The sequence below is a fragment of the Falco cherrug genome, chromosome 8 (assembly GCF_023634085.1).
Source record: "Falco cherrug isolate bFalChe1 chromosome 8, bFalChe1.pri, whole genome shotgun sequence".
NCBI classification, from domain to species: domain Eukaryota; kingdom Metazoa; phylum Chordata; class Aves; order Falconiformes; family Falconidae; genus Falco; species Falco cherrug.
This window is the reverse complement of record NC_073704.1, coordinates 52,478,271-52,493,471: the sequence shown is the minus strand read 5'-3', so window position 1 is coordinate 52,493,471 and position 15,201 is coordinate 52,478,271. Positions and strand designations below refer to the sequence as shown.

General features: G+C 38.7%; 2 protein-coding genes across 5 annotated transcripts in view; one reads left to right on the top strand and one right to left on the bottom strand.

The window, feature by feature from the left end:
• Positions 1–15,201, top strand: part of PTTG1 (PTTG1 regulator of sister chromatid separation, securin) — an 82,904-nt gene that overhangs the window by 63,107 nt on the left and 4,596 nt on the right. The window lies entirely within an intron of this gene.
• SLU7 (SLU7 homolog, splicing factor) lies at positions 1,949–15,184 on the bottom strand. 4 transcript variants are annotated; one of them, XM_055718228.1, is made up of 16 exons: positions 15,132–15,184; positions 14,554–14,730; positions 13,765–13,918; positions 13,418–13,498; positions 12,671–12,835; positions 11,171–11,236; positions 9,554–9,601; positions 8,931–9,062; positions 8,549–8,646; positions 7,382–7,449; positions 7,094–7,233; positions 6,037–6,198; positions 5,444–5,548; positions 5,169–5,243; positions 4,807–4,911; positions 1,949–3,810 (listed from the first exon to the last, which is right to left on the bottom strand). In XM_055718228.1, the coding sequence occupies exons 2-16, from the start codon at positions 14,715–14,717 to the stop codon at positions 3,631–3,633; spliced, it is 1,743 nt and encodes a 580-aa protein (XP_055574203.1). In that variant the 5' UTR covers positions 14,718–14,730; positions 15,132–15,184; the 3' UTR covers positions 1,949–3,630. The 4 variants fall into 4 exon arrangements, with proteins under 4 accessions (XP_055574203.1, XP_055574202.1, XP_055574201.1 ...); XM_055718227.1 differs by having other exon boundaries at positions 15,113–15,141; XM_055718226.1 differs by lacking the exon at positions 15,132–15,184 and adding an exon at positions 14,815–15,004.

The following is a 15,201-nucleotide window of genomic DNA, read 5'->3' as shown; positions in this document are numbered from 1 at the left end:
AATTTGTTTCATGTAAAATAACTAGTTTTAAGTTATAATGATATTTCCACCCATTTCTTTGTTGCATCTGGCAAGATAAATGTGAACAGGAGCGCTAACAGCACAGCGGGGAGTTGTGTGCACATAGTTCAGGCCACGGGGTGTTGGCCTGGAGGAACTGGAGTTCTACCCTAAAGCAGAATGGAAAACCACCAGTACTGGGTTGTGCTGGGCGCTACTGGGCACAGCAAATCCTGTCTCATCTGTTGTTTTTTCTTTTTCCTAGAAGCTGAACTTCATGTCATCCTTAACTACTTGCTATCATTCCTGCTTTCTTCTGACCCCTCAACAGCCTAAAACAATTACGCTGGTGTGGAACAGTGTGCCCCACTCATCAGCCCGCTCGGGAAAGCCATAAAGAACCAACTACAAAGAAATGTGGAAACAGGAGAAGAACTACCTTCTGGAGCGCCTTGAAAAATAACACAGAACGCTAAACTTTTCAACCAAAAATAGAGAGTTTTAAACTATGTGTTTTAACAAACAAATGCCGTCTGATCAGCTGGCGAGCTCAGCCTGCAGCCTGAGCATGCCTCAGCCAACCAAACTTAACGGGACGAAAAATGACGGCACTCCGAGCAGCTGTTGAAAAGGGAGTTGAGATAACTTTTGAGCTTTGCCAAGGACAAGATTCAGAGAAAGCCACCCTGGCTGCTGGGAGGGGCTGTCTTGTTGTGGTTCAAGGATCCTGACGTTTTGAGGCTGAGGAGTTTCCTCTCCCCTCGGTTGCTTGTGCATGTGAAAAGCAGTTCTCAACTTCAGCTGCCTCTGCTGGAGTACGCTCCTTTTCACTGTGTGTTTGGTTTTGTCCAGGCGAGCCTACAAACTTGTTTCAAACTCATTTGAGGAAAGAAAACATTTTTCTTGTGCAATAGGAAGCAGCCTTTGGATATGCACAGTCACATTGCATGCCAAATCCAAGGGGAAGCAGATGGAGGAAAACTAATCCTCATGATCAGATCCACAATGTTCTTTAACATTTAACCTTCACGATATAAATAGGAGAACATGTTTTCAGCTTTGTCCTTTAACTGTTGAGAATGATCCAGACAAAATCTATTCTGCATCATTCGCAAGCTCAAGGAATTGTATTTTGAGTAAAAGTCTGCTAACTGCTTTTTTCCCCCTAGAGCTGCCTTCCTGCTTCACCAGAGGGGAGACTGGTCCAGCTTCCCACCGGCTCCCTCCTAGCGGAGCCAGACAGGGCACGCCAGGAAGTCACCGGTATTGACAACCAAACCCATCCACACCGAGTTACTGTGGAATTCAGTGTGTTTATTTGTAATAAGCAAATCTCCCTATAGTACTGAACATTTTCTACTGGCTTCTAAAATACACCCATCTTTCACACTCTCCCCGTTTTTCTCTTTGATGTAAAATACTCACTAATTATGAGTTTAAATCTGAACTTTACAGGCTGCCTAGCCTGGCAAATTATTTGTTCTTCATTCTAAATTGCTCTTTTCAGTGTTAGTTCTGAACCGCCTCCTTTATAAAGAATCAAGTCTCTAGCTGCTCTTAGAAAGGAACTGATTAACACCAACCTTCTGACACCTCATCTTCCCTGAAACTGAACTTGGCCCTGACTGGCAGTTGCTGCCCCTGCAGCTGGAGGTTTGCTGGCCGGAACATCAATGTCACAGCCCTGAGAAGAGTAATCGTTTATGGTTCAAATCAGCCAATGCAGAAAAACCATCCAAAGACAGTTTGTATTCAGGTCATATACCAGAGCATCTCTAGGAATGTAGTAAATAACCTAACAGTAAATATTCAGCCTAAAATTTTAATCATCAGTATTGGCTAGTTTTAACATGGAACTACGTTGCAGACTGATGCAGCACTTCCGTTATCAGCTATGCACGCTACATTAAAATACTCAATCCTCAAAGCGGCTGTGAAATCATGCACATGACACTTAAATGTATGTTTATTTGTATGTAATTACTTGTGCAGAAGAGCAGTTTTCCCTAGAAATTATCCATAACCTAGGAAGATCCAAGACACGAGCCAATGTGGAAACTTAGAACATGAGTCACTAGTATAGCAGAAGGAAAATCACATCCCCTACTATTTTTCTCCCTCTGACTGTCCAGATCCACATTGTGAAAACACAAAAGCTATTCTTGCAAACACAGATTTCTACTCTTTTAAAGTTCTTCCTTCCTGGTCCTTGTTTATATTAACAATTCCATCCCCAGATCTTCCATCTCACTAGTTGGTTATATTTTTTTGCAAGTGCTAGAAGAATTTTAAATCAAGTTTTATAAAATAAAAGTCTGCAGTCAGATTTGTAAGTCTTACAAAATAAAGTGTGCATTCAGAATTAGTATTTCTGTAACAAAAATAAAGGGGAAGCAGACTTCAGGAAAACCTAATAAAAAAGGAAACCAGCTTTACAGGTAGGAATTACAAGTACAACATAGTTTCATTTTCTTCCAAGTAACTTTAACTTCCTTCATTGTTTACAAAGTGGAAGTTGTAATCAGGTTCTTAATTTCAAGAAGAAACCCCAGGATTACAGTCTTCCCTGTCCTACCATTAATATAACCACATTAAATGTGGTTATAAAAGCCATGCTTAATGAGACAGTTTAAACCCTAACAGCCACAATTCTCAAGCCTTCCAACTCTAAAGTCACACTGTGAAGTTTTTTCACCCATTTCTTCCAACTTTTAATAGTTAAAAGGGAAAACTCCCAGTTCAAGGGCTAACACTGCCAAACACAAAGCAGATACCGCTTCACGTTATCATGAGGTAATAGAGCCCAGCACTTGGTGTTACACCATGTAACAGGACTGGCAGTTACAAGGGTAAGATGAATACTGTTATCAAACAGAAAACCAAAGAACTCAAATGTTTGCAACTGAAATGTGTATGTCAACACCTGCAGAAGTAAATTAGAATTTAAAAGCTTTACAGTCAGCTACTCCTAACCCCTTCATTAAAAAGGCCGGACAGCATTTAAGACCTTTATAATAATTTAACCAAAACTGTACAAAGCAATCATTTTTACATTTCCAAAATACTTACTAGAAAGTGATCAAGAAAGAATCTATTTCTCCTTTTAAAACTACACGACAGGCAACTCATTTTACAAGTAAGAGGCTTCAGTAGCTGTATCAGGTTTTTCTTCCCCCCCTCACCCCAACAATTTCTGTTGTATGTTAAGTGACACTTGCTGAGCATTCCTTTTGAGCAGACAATTTTACTGAATGTATCATGACTCGATGCATATATTAGTTGGCCAAACAAATGTAGAATTCCAGACAGTATCAGATCTTTTCTCTTCCAGCAAAAAATTCATAGGGTAGGTATATGAATTTTATATATATGTATAATTATATATATATATATGTGTGTGTATATATATTTGTGACTGTATATATATACATACACATATATATACAAAATTGCTGTAAGCATTGAACTGCTCATGTCTGTTGAAAGTAGTTTTCACCAACTTCTTTGGTGCAAAAAACGGTCTCTGCCATTTCTGGCACTTATTGGGCACGTGGAGGATAAGCAAGTATCTATGGAATTGTAAACAAGTATAAAAAAAAGTCTTGTGTACTGGAATGATTTTCACTGCGACTACTGTCCAAGAAAAGAGGCCATGGGATCATCAGGTCTCTGACGTTTCATTCTATAGGCTTCCATTTCCTCTTCTGTTGGCTCCCTGGTTTCATACAGGCTGTTGTATGGTCTTTTCCTTTCATCTAACTGCATGATTTCTTTAACGTGGAGAAGACGAGCCTCTTCTGCATTTAGTGCCTGAAATAAAGGTAAAGAAAAAAACCCAAACAGTAATGAAAGTTAAGCAAAAAAACCCAATGAAAGTTTGTATTGGAGCCTAATATAACGAACAAGCAGCAGGGAAAACGGTGGGACAAGCAGCGCACATGCGTCTGGCCCACCTATGGCACACTTCATTTAACGCTCGGTTTTTAGGTGTTTAGTGCACAAGATATTTTAATCTCTTTTCAACTGCCAAAATCAAGTAAGAAATTCCTCAGCTTTACCTAAAATGTAGTCATGATCCAGCAGGTAAAAAAGCAGGTAAGCAAACATGTGATCTTAGGGGTTTGGGTTTGCTTGTTGAGTTGATTTTGTTTGGATTTTGGTTTTGTTTTAGTTTTTCCCCAGTCAGGGAGCATTTTTTAAAATGCTTTTTGAAATACACGTTATCTCATTCCTCAAACTACTACTGTTGCTCCTTCTTGCTACGGAAAAGAAGCTGCATTTGTACAATGCTTTGCTCAGCCATAGTTTAACATGAGTTTCACACTCCGAATATCCAGAGGTGGGCTGCTGTGCTTGCGGAAGGGCTGGCCAGCAGCAGTCAGCAGATCGCTTGGTGGGTGGATTTACTGCATCAACTGTGAGACTGGGCCCAAGTCTGGGATAAAAAGTGCTAAGCTAAACTTTGACAGTGCCTTTGATCTCCCTCTCTTTCTTCAGTACACAAATCATTGTGTTCTGCAATGTCTTTTATAGATCTACAGCTGTAAGAGCTGCCTAGACAGGAAGTGCTCCTAAATAATCTAAACTAAGCCTCCCAAAACTAAGTATTTATTGCATGTTTGCCTGAGAAATAGGGAATGTACTTTCAAACATCTAACAGCATTTTAAATTTGCTTTAGCTCAAAATTAGCATCAAAGAACACAGAATACTACAAGAACTGCATTACAGGCTTCATAGAACTGACACTGTTTTAAAATGTATCTCAAGTTCTTTTTGCCACAAAACCACTCAAGAATATAGTGTACCTTTTTAAGTTTTTCTTGCTTCTTTTTCTCTTCACCCTCACTATCTGAATTGGAGCTCTTCTTGTGCTTCTTCTTTTTCTTCTCTTTCTGTTTCTCTTGGTGAATCTATAAAGGTGGAAACCCAGTTACTATTAAGATTCAACTTGCAAACATCAGTAATGTTCAAGCCATTAAATCCCAAGCATCTATTACTGCCATTTCAAAGCTTAGCTTTCAGTAGAGGTGTTAATGATATAATAATGCAGTCTAGTAATTTTCAGCCTCATTATGACTTACATAATTTTGTAGTTATACATACCTTTCCATCTTTTAAAATACTGAGGGAAAGAATCTGCCTTCCTGAGGCAAGGGAGACAACCTACCTCCATCAGTGTTTTGGGTTTTGTCATGTGTTCCTCCTCCCTGGGTTGCTCTTCCAGTAAGCTTGCTTCAGAATTCTGTACAACAGACAAGAGAAAGCATGCCCATTTACTAAGCACTTTTGAAAGAGTAAGGACAAAAACCCCCACCCAAAACAACAACAAAAAACACACACCACCACCACCCCCCCCCCCCCCCAAAGCAAATCAGTCTAAAACAGGTAGGAAGATGAATGCTTTTTAGCCCTTTCCAAGTGACCAAGTGAGACAGTACTTACAGCAATTTCTTTCCCGGCTTCTCCTGTACAGTACGAGTACTTGACAAATGAGTGGCAGCATTTGTAACCCCACTTGCCTTCTTTCCAATATGAACCCCAAATACACTGCAAGAGAACACACCATAGCAGTTATGTCCATAATGATACTCCTGTAAGAGGCAGCCTGCAATTTATTCCTGAGGTTATATCCTGCTAAGTAAATTATTCAAACAATCCAGAAGTAAAATTACAAAAATATTTCTCATGATTTTCCCATTAGCATTACAGGTACAGTTTAAAAAAAAAAAAAAAAAAGAGAAAAGCAACAGGATGTGATCAACCCATTCAAAGTTGAAGGGAAACACAGTAACTTCCCCTTCAGTTTAAGACTGCCATCGCAACTCCTCAAATCAACATCACAACCCCTCAAATTCGTATTGCAACCATGACAATTTGAAATTCCTTAGTAGAAAAGGAAGAATGTCACATTTGAGACAGAGGAAATTTATTTGCTGTATTAATTATATCATACAGTATCCTATCATACCTCATACCCTTCTGGTGGGAAGGAATATAATTTTTTTAATGTTAAAATTACATAAGCTAGGGCTTACTGTATGGTTGTTGATCTTTACATCCTCTTCATATTTAGAGCAAGCAATAGCTTTCTCTTGTCCTTTGATGACTGTTCCATGCCTAGAGTACTCCACATAATCTTCTGTTTGAGCTAACAGCAGTTCAGCTGGTGGGGCATCCAGATGTTCTTGTCCTCCATACTAAAATGCACATAAGAAATGACATTGCATAGTTTTGGAAAAAAAGCCCAAAACCGCAACACCAAACCTTTTATGTAGTTAAGCATACATTTCAAAAATGTCACCTTCGGTACCTTCTAAAGAAGACACCGAAGTAGTGGATGGAGAGTGAATAGTTAAGAGAAATACATCTCCTACGGCCACTGTGGTGGTTTTTTCAGTGTTTTGGTTCTTTTTGTTTTCTTTTGTTTTTTTGTTTTTTTTTTTTTTCTACCTGGAGAATTACCACAGTGATATTCCTTACTCAAAGCAGAAAACCTTCTATACCAAACCAAAGGCTGTGGTATACCTAGAGCAGTATTTCCAGCTCCCCTTCCAAACATGAATGCTGACAAGGTTAAAATCTTGTCAGCTGTCAGTTGTCCAAGAAACCAGTTGCAAAACAGAAAATAATTATTTATCTAGAAGACTGCACCCAAAAAAAGAGTCTGAAAATTCTGCTTTTCACATTTAAGAGAAAAGTTTAAAAATAATTTTAGGAGACAGTTAGTTGGATATTTTACAAAAGATACCACTTTCAAACAGTAAATTTTCAACCACTTGTATTTAAAAAAAATAAAATATCTAAATTCCCACTCTTCCTACATACTGCTGTCCAATTTTTCACTGGAGAAATTCTGACAGTTAAGGGAAGACCTCCCAATAATCCAAAGAAAAAATAACAGATCTTCAAAGTTTCCTATATTAAATAACATAATGAATCCAACTGATGAGAGTGTGTTGATATAAAAATCTTTTTATATATCCAAATTGCTGAGAATAGCTGATGCATTTTCATATCACATTAATCTTATTTGTTCCTCAAGACCCAGACTTCCAACAGAATTCCTATTAAATAAAACCAATTGTCTATTACCTTCTCTAGGATGCTTTCTTTCTGCTGTGCCTTGAAATCTTCTTTCTTCACTTTGAAGGATTTATAAAGTAGCTCTAATTTTGTAGGATCTGCTTGAAGATGAACTTCAGAGCCTTTGTCATAAGCCTCCCAAGCAAACACTGTGTACACAAGAGATTTCACTCAGTATTTATCCTAAAACTGACGTATATATTCAAATTATGAAAAGTATTGTTAACTTGAGTCTTTTGTGTCCATTTCCTTAAAAAAATACTCAACAAAAAAAACCCAAACCCAAAACCCACTTACACTGAGTCTGTGCCATTGAAATGGTATCTCCAGTGTAGCGAACAAAGTTGTCACCTGCATAACCAACTCTGCAGAAAAGAACAGTATGATTTTTAGTATTCAAGTAACATGATTTCCTCTTAAATACAATCACAGAACACCAACAGGAAAGTAAAAATTCTCCTTTGTGGTAACAGCTTTATTGCTCTGTTATCTTTTGCACACCCCATGAAGAGATTCACAAAGAGTATATAAAATACAGGTTGAAAATCAAGTAATGTTAACAGTCCAATTTTCCACTCTCGTCATCTCCCCAAAGCCACTGTGAAAAATGTACAGTCTGCAGAGCTGTGGCAGAAACACAAGATTCAACAAAGACCACATTACAACTGTAGAGACAAGAGAAACCATCTGCATCTAAAAAAAAAAAGAATTGACTGGCATTATTCTAGCTGGGGGCAAGGAGAGGTGGAAAGAGCATTATTTGCTAGCATTTAGCCACTGCCATTCTATTTCAGGCAGCGAGCTAATCCAATTACTGTACTCTGAATAAATGTTTCTACTCACAGCCTGTCTACTCTGGAAGTCCACAGCACTACACAGGTCAAGGCGGGGTCACAGCTCAAGTGCTTGACTGGGGTTTTAAGTGAGACAGCCTTATGTGCAGCCAACAGCCAGCCTATGGCATTCTTTAATTAAGTTGTCTATCTAGACAATGCCAAAGCTTTCAGACCTTTTCGATGCAGACTCCATTAATATGATGAGCTCTTGCTCCTAATTACACAGTCACAGAATGGTTAGATACTCTGTGCTAGTCTCCAGTGCTGAATGCTTCCCAACAAACAAGGGATGAAGCTTAAGATGTGGTTACTGAAACACTTTACAGAAACATCACTATTGTTTACAGGTATCACCTCTGGATACAGCAGAGTGTTCTAATCCTGGTATGGATCATTCCACTAAATGGCGGCCCACATATCCCTGAAGATGAAGGGCCAATATTACTAAAATACCATTTTATATACTAAACCTAAACCTGCTGCTAAATAAAACAATTCTTACTCGTACTTCTATCCATAACTGACTAGAGATTAATCAATAAAATGACATACAGATAAAATACAAAACTATTAATTTCATTTTTAACAGTTCTGTTGGATACGCAAGCATGACCCTGGTATAACTTACTCATCAGGATTTTTGCCGGTATTGGCATATGGGTTCTCCCTCATTGCTCTTGTTTTGGGATCGTAATAAGCAGAGTTTGGATCTAGATTCCTCAAGTACTAGGGAAAGAAAACAACATAAAATACATTTGATATTTATAATTTTAAAAGAACTGAAGTTACTCCCGTATCCCCCAGCTTAGACATTTAAAAACATCACATCTTTGTAAAAGGATGATCCCAACAAAGTCGTAACATGAGCAGGAACAGAACTGAAAATAGACCTTAACCTTCAAACCCAAAGACCTATATGCAAACTCACTAATAATCGAGTGTACATTTTTTAAAAAAATTAAACTCGCATGAATACATGTAAATGTATCTGTAAAGAATTCTTTACTCACTTTTGCAATGTCTTCCCGAATACGTAAATTTCGAACTGTGATACGTCTTTTAGAGTCAAAGTTCTGCCCAGGCATATCAATGTCATCTGCATATTTGTCTTCGTCTTCATCTTCACTGTTATGATCTCTTTCCTGAGGAAAGATGGGAAACTTCTAAATAAAAGAGGACATTCATTCTAGATTTTACTGGTTTCATTAAAAATTCTGCAATCCCTGTAGTTAAAAGCTAGCATCGTTTAGCTGGGCTTAAGTGTGCTGTCATGCTAATCTATCATTCAACAGTTTCCAGAAACACTCTTGTTAAAGGATTTCTACTTCCTCATGTGGAAACAGTTACAAAAACATAACTGTGATGATATCAAGAAAACAGTTATCTTGGGCAAAACTTACCACATATTAAGAACTAGCTATTTGCTTGCATCTCTAAGGTTTGACAACACACAGGAATTAAAAACAAAACCAAAAATCCCTCTGTGAAATCCAACAACCTCTGCCCAAAAGAACAGGCAGCCAGTGGCATGAACTCTACACTGAAAGCCTTATGCCACCCTTGTTTCACTGCTCGACTAACTACAGGTCCTTTTTTTCTGCCCGTGGTGTGATGCAGTGGGTAATCATCTTACTGTCTGTGAATTTGGTTCCTCTTCTCCCCACTGGTGTCTTGGGGAGTTCTGCAGCAAACAAAGAACACATCAGCAGAGAAGATAGCGGAGAGAGGAAAGATGGCAGGGGTATAAAGAGCAATCAAAGCAGAGCTTGACACTGCACGCAAAATACAATTTACCTGTGGCACAAAACACACAAAGACTGCTATATAATGTTCTAGGGAAGAGCTTCTAAGCACCTCTATTGCAGACACCTCTTGGAGACCTTTTCACTGTATTCCCAACTAAATTTCCAAACCTTTGCATGAACAGGAAATTCTAGAACTGCTGCTGTTACTTAGAGCTTGCTATTCCTTTGAACACTAATGGTTTATACTAGCCTGTTTCACATCATGCAAATACAACCAAGATTCAACTCTGAACGCTTAAGAAACATAATCAAGAAGATATGTATGCAAGTACTTAGTTGACAGGAATACTGAGCACGAATCAGAGGATGTAATTTAACGTGGAGAAACATAGCCAGAATTATTTTTTTTTAACGTGCTTAGACTCTAACTTGAGAATACCTGCAGTGGTAAACATGAAACAGCTGTGAGTCCTGACCAGCAAAGTGGCACTGACTATGCAAAACCAGCCTTGGTCCTCTCCATCAGAGACAGTTTTTATGTTTCAAACGCTTCTTCTTACAGCTCCGTTTTATAAGGAAGTATATGCAAGCCAACAATGCTTGCCTTGTGGTGAAAAAAGGCATCAAAAAGAGAAAGAATCTCTTCTATGGGGAAGGTCAGACGCTATAGTTTGTGTTGGATTGGAGATTTAAGCTCACTCTGCCATCTAGTGATAAAATGCAAGGTAACAACCTCTGGGAAATGGAGGCCTGATCTATGTAGTATTTTGCTTGTTTTGTTTCTTACAATATTGATTAAGAAAACCTACTTCTGACCAGCAGCAGTTGCTACTTTCTACCCATTTTATAAACTTAGAATATTATCAGAAATGCCTTTTAAGATGAGAATTTTATATCAAAGATTATCAAAAGCATTGTCTATAACCTAAGAGAAGGTAGTAGAAGTTAACAGAAGATGCCAACTCTGCAGTTAAAAGCCAGAGGGAAATAGATACATGCTCAGCCTTCAATAACCAGAGACACCGCAAATAGTTACAGCAACGACTGAAGAAGAAACAAGTTTGGTTTAAGATAAAGAAAATACCTTCCTATTCCAATTTATACTAAGCATTACCAAAACAATCTACAGTCACATTCAACATAAGTCAAGACATAATGACCTTTAAATAATAATAATAAAAAAGAAATTCAACGTAAGAAAAATATTACTCAATGAAAATGAGTTTTTCTGACCAAAAATTCCATGTCGTTAATGGTAGCAATAATAATAATCAGATTTTTCGCCCATAAAGGGAAAACAAAGCAACTCTCATTTCAAAGAAGATGCTTCAAATTCTTGAATGTGACGCAGAGCATGTCAGTGCTAGGAAGATCTTTAAATTACTGAGGGGCATAAAAAACAATAGCAGACCCTGCACAGCCAGTAAAAGCATCAGAAAGCAGACATAACCTGTTGCATTCTTATATAGTCTAAATAAAAATAAATTAAGGTTTAATTTACTTACCACTTGCTCCAGCTTCCCTGATGCTAACTCCTCCTGAAGCTTCTGGGCTTTCAGTGTACGTTTGGCCTGTGTATCATGAAAATGCATTTGTTTTAATACTTCTTTTTAATAGCAAGTGTGTAGTAATGCTTATCATAAGCATTTCTTGTGACTGCTGCTTGTCTCCTTTACTCTTATGCTTTGTTGCGTTGTTTTTTGGGCCTCAAGGAAACGAAGTCTACTAACCATTTTACTACTGTATATTATACTGCTCAATAAGAGCTTACTAGAGTTTATGCAGCTATACAATTACTATATTCATCATACTTTAGAGAAAGAGATAGCTTATTTTAGATCAAAAGTGTTTAAAAACAAACATGTTTTATTATTGTGTTTTCACAATCTAGTTAAAAACTTTAGTGCTTAAGGTACTTCATGACTGACGCTGCAAGCATTTGGGTTCATCCAGGAGGTACCAAAATCTAGCATGTGAAGTCAGATTTTAATGCAGCATGTAGTGAATTTTTGTGTAAGTTTGACACCATCAAACCACAGAACGGCTGATACTGGAGGTACCTCTGGAGACTGCCGAGGACCGTCCCCCTGCTCAAGGCAAGCTTGCCTACAACAGGTTGCCCAGGACTGTGTCTAGGCAGGTTTTGATTACCTCCAAGAAGGGAGACTCCCCAGCCCTACTGGGCAAGCTGTGCCACTGTCTGATCACTCTTACAGTGGAACATTTTTTTTTTTCCTGTTTAAACAGAATTTCTTATACTTCAATTTGGGCCTCTGCTTCTTGTCCTGTCACTAGATACTACTAAGAAGAGCCTGGCTCTGTCTTTAAACATGCTGATTAGACATTTAAACATAAACTGATCAGATCACATTTAGCATTAGCTTCCCTACATGCTATAGGAAAACACGAGGACCATGCACCAATGGGAGTGAGTGAGTTAGGCACCTAACCACCTTTTGGAACAGGTAGCCAACATCCAGCCAAGGTAGTGAACTAGCATTTTTTTTTTCTTCTAAGAAGTTAAATGTCCACATGGATTTGGCGCACACAGATAGGAAGTTAAATGCAACAGCAAGGTGCCAATCTGCACAAAGATGTACAAATAGTCCACTGAGCCATCACGGTAACAAAAAGGATTCCTAAGTAAAACAATGTGAATGAGTTATAAAATAGATATAGATTTATTGGCTCTAATACAGCCACACAATAAATTCCTTTCTTGCCTGTGATTCAATCTGCATCTTGGGTAATAAATTCTAAGGCTTGTCTATTAAAAGTAGGCAATCTGGAGAGACATTTCTTTTATTCTCCAGACCCATATGCAGTTGCCAGTTCTGATCTGAATTTTCAGTTTAAGTGAAGTTCACTGTCAGTCACAGGATCCATCTCACTTTTTCATTATCAATACAGCACAAGGTCTAATATTAACAGTGCACATAAATACTCCTCCTCCCAGCCAAGCCAAACACTAAAACCTTCCCCAGTAAACCATAGCACCTACGTACCAAATCAACCTTGGAATATTCCTCTACAATCTTCATGTGCTCTTCTGGGTTATAACCATTCCAACGATCTCGCTTTCCATCATAATCAAACATCAGCTGAGGTTGCACATGTTCATCTGGTGCAATATTCATGCCTGTGTATTTTGCTCCAACTTTCCTGGGTCTCTGAAAGAAAAAAAATGGTTGGATCAGTCCGTTAAACTAAACTATGTTACTCACTCAGATATCCCTTTAAAAATAGTATCAATTGAGCTCCTCTAAAGCCAGTAAAATTCGCACTATAAGTCTATGAATTATGAATAAATGCAAGTAGCTCATTTCTGTATTTTAAAGTAGCACAACTGGCTCCAAACTCCATCAATTTCTAACTCTTGTTTTCCACAGTTAAGAAAGCAATTAAAACACAGTTTCTAGGTATGGCTTCTAGCTGACATGAAACAGAAAGACAAGCACAACAGCACTTGCATTAAAGCAAACTAACAGGAAGAGCTAAACACTCTCACCTATTATTGCAGTGCTCATCACAGACAGAACTGATGAGCAACACGCTGGATAGTATCATTTTCTCTCTTCATTTTCTGTACATAATTTCTTTAGAAATTTTCAATCTACCTTTCAACATTTGTAAACTTTTTTCAAAATGGCTTTTTCAAAATTAGTAATTTTTATCTGTAGCTAGCCATTTTCCCCTAAGATTAGAATTCACTGTTTTCAAAACCATTAAAACAACAAAAAAGTCAAGTTTACCTCCATGCAGTCTTTCTTCTTGTGTGTCAATGCACCACAGTTCTCGCAAGCTCCTTTACGATATCTAGTTGCTACAGCATGCTAAACAACAAAAAGACAGTGCTGTACAAACTCGTGGCAAGATTCATATATGTGTTTGCAGGAACGAATTCATTATTCAATACAACTGAAGCGTGTGTGGTCTACACAAACCCAAGAACACATGTTTTGATTATCGCCAAACACTGCTGCTTGCCTGCTGAGTAAAAATTCCCACCTCCCGTCTCCCTCAAAAACACATAATAGGAAATTATTTCCTCGTGGAATCAAACCACATCTTTATTTTATGACAAAAACATTTTGCATACCTCTTGAACTCCTCGTTTGTACCAATCTCCAGAGGAGCTATACTGTTTCTGCTTCTCTGGCTGAGGTCTCTGATGTTTTAGTGTAGGTCTTTTAGAAGGATCTATGTACCACGGTACTGAGGATATGTACTGAGGAATATGAGGATTGATATCTCTGTAAAAAATGTTGTGTAATAAGTACATGGCATAGGGACACCACCCCCCCCCCCAACAATTTATGTTAACAAATAAATCTCACATTAAAGTTCAGGGCTTTAGGAGTGATAATAGTGTTGTTGTTACTAGGCACTGCAACATGAACTCTTAACTAAACACAGACCTTCACTGAGATTTTGTTTCCATCTAATTCACCTAAACTCCTGACTTCAAATGAAATACCTTATTATACACAGTGTTATTTAGCACAAAAATAGTAACATTTCTCAGAAGTAACAAGCCTTGCAGAAGCAAGAGAAAGAACAGATGATGTACACAGCAAAGTCCCCCAGTATTATGCTTTGGTCATTTTTAAAGTATCACTTGTAAGCAGCTGCACAGATGGGACTTTTTAGCAGCGTCATCAATAGATCATACAGTAGACAAACACTAAAGCTACTTTTTTTTGGAAAATACCAGTTCCCTGAGGATAATGAAACGTTAAAAGCAAGTGCACGAAGTTCAGCTATTTACTTCTACCATAAGTCATGTGGAAATCTTGTATCACTCTCACGATTATTCTGACATCACAACAGGTAAAAAGATGGTTTTCACCAGTAACTTTGGAAAAAGCGTATTTTTAACAAAACTTACTTTCCTTCTTCATCCACCTCAGCAGGTGCATTCCCTAGTTTCCTTTGTTCTTCTAATTCCTTCTTTTTCCTCCAGTCTTCCCGTGTCATCTTCTTTGGTTCCTCTAGGCTCACATCATTTGATCCTCCTGAAGGAGTGGCATTCATTACTGTCCCTGATGCCATTTTGGTTTTCTCCCTGTAAAGAAAAAAAGAAGAAAACTGAAAAAGTATTACCAATCGATACCATTTGACAGTACAGTTCTTCAACGTGGTTTTGTACCATTCAGTGAAGACAGTAACGCAGTTTAAACGTTCTTAGCGTGCATCTTTCCATAAGACCATGCAGCAGTACTGAGAAAAAAAATTAACTTATTAACGTTCCTCCTAACAACGCGCAAACGGAGGCCTAGCGCGGCCTAAGGGCAAAGCAGGACAGCGACCACGAGAAAGCGGCGCCCCACCGGGGCCCCCCGGCCCGCCACAATGCGGGTACCTCCCCGCGGCCCAAAGCGGCTGCTTGGCGGCCGACCCCCGCCCGGACAACCGTACCGCCGCCCCCGGACGCCCCGCACCCACACCTCCGCCACCCCTGTTTACCAGCTAGGCCGCACCGCCCCCCCACAATATCTCACAATGCCCCACAATGCCCCGCGGCCCCGCCTTCGGC

Excerpts from the sequence above, each read along its gene's own strand:
- SLU7 (XM_055718228.1), bottom strand. The coding sequence starts at position 14,717 with ATGGCATCAGGGACAGTAATGAATGCCACTCCTTCAGGAGGATCAAAT. Across the intron at positions 11,237-12,670 it reads AATATTCCAAGGTTGATTTG|GCCAAACGTACACTGAAAGC; the intron begins GTACGTAGGTGC and ends CATGATACACAG. Across the intron at positions 5,549-6,036 it reads TAAAGATCAACAACCATACA|TGTATTTGGGGTTCATATTG; the intron begins GTAAGCCCTAGC and ends GTTCTCTTGCAG.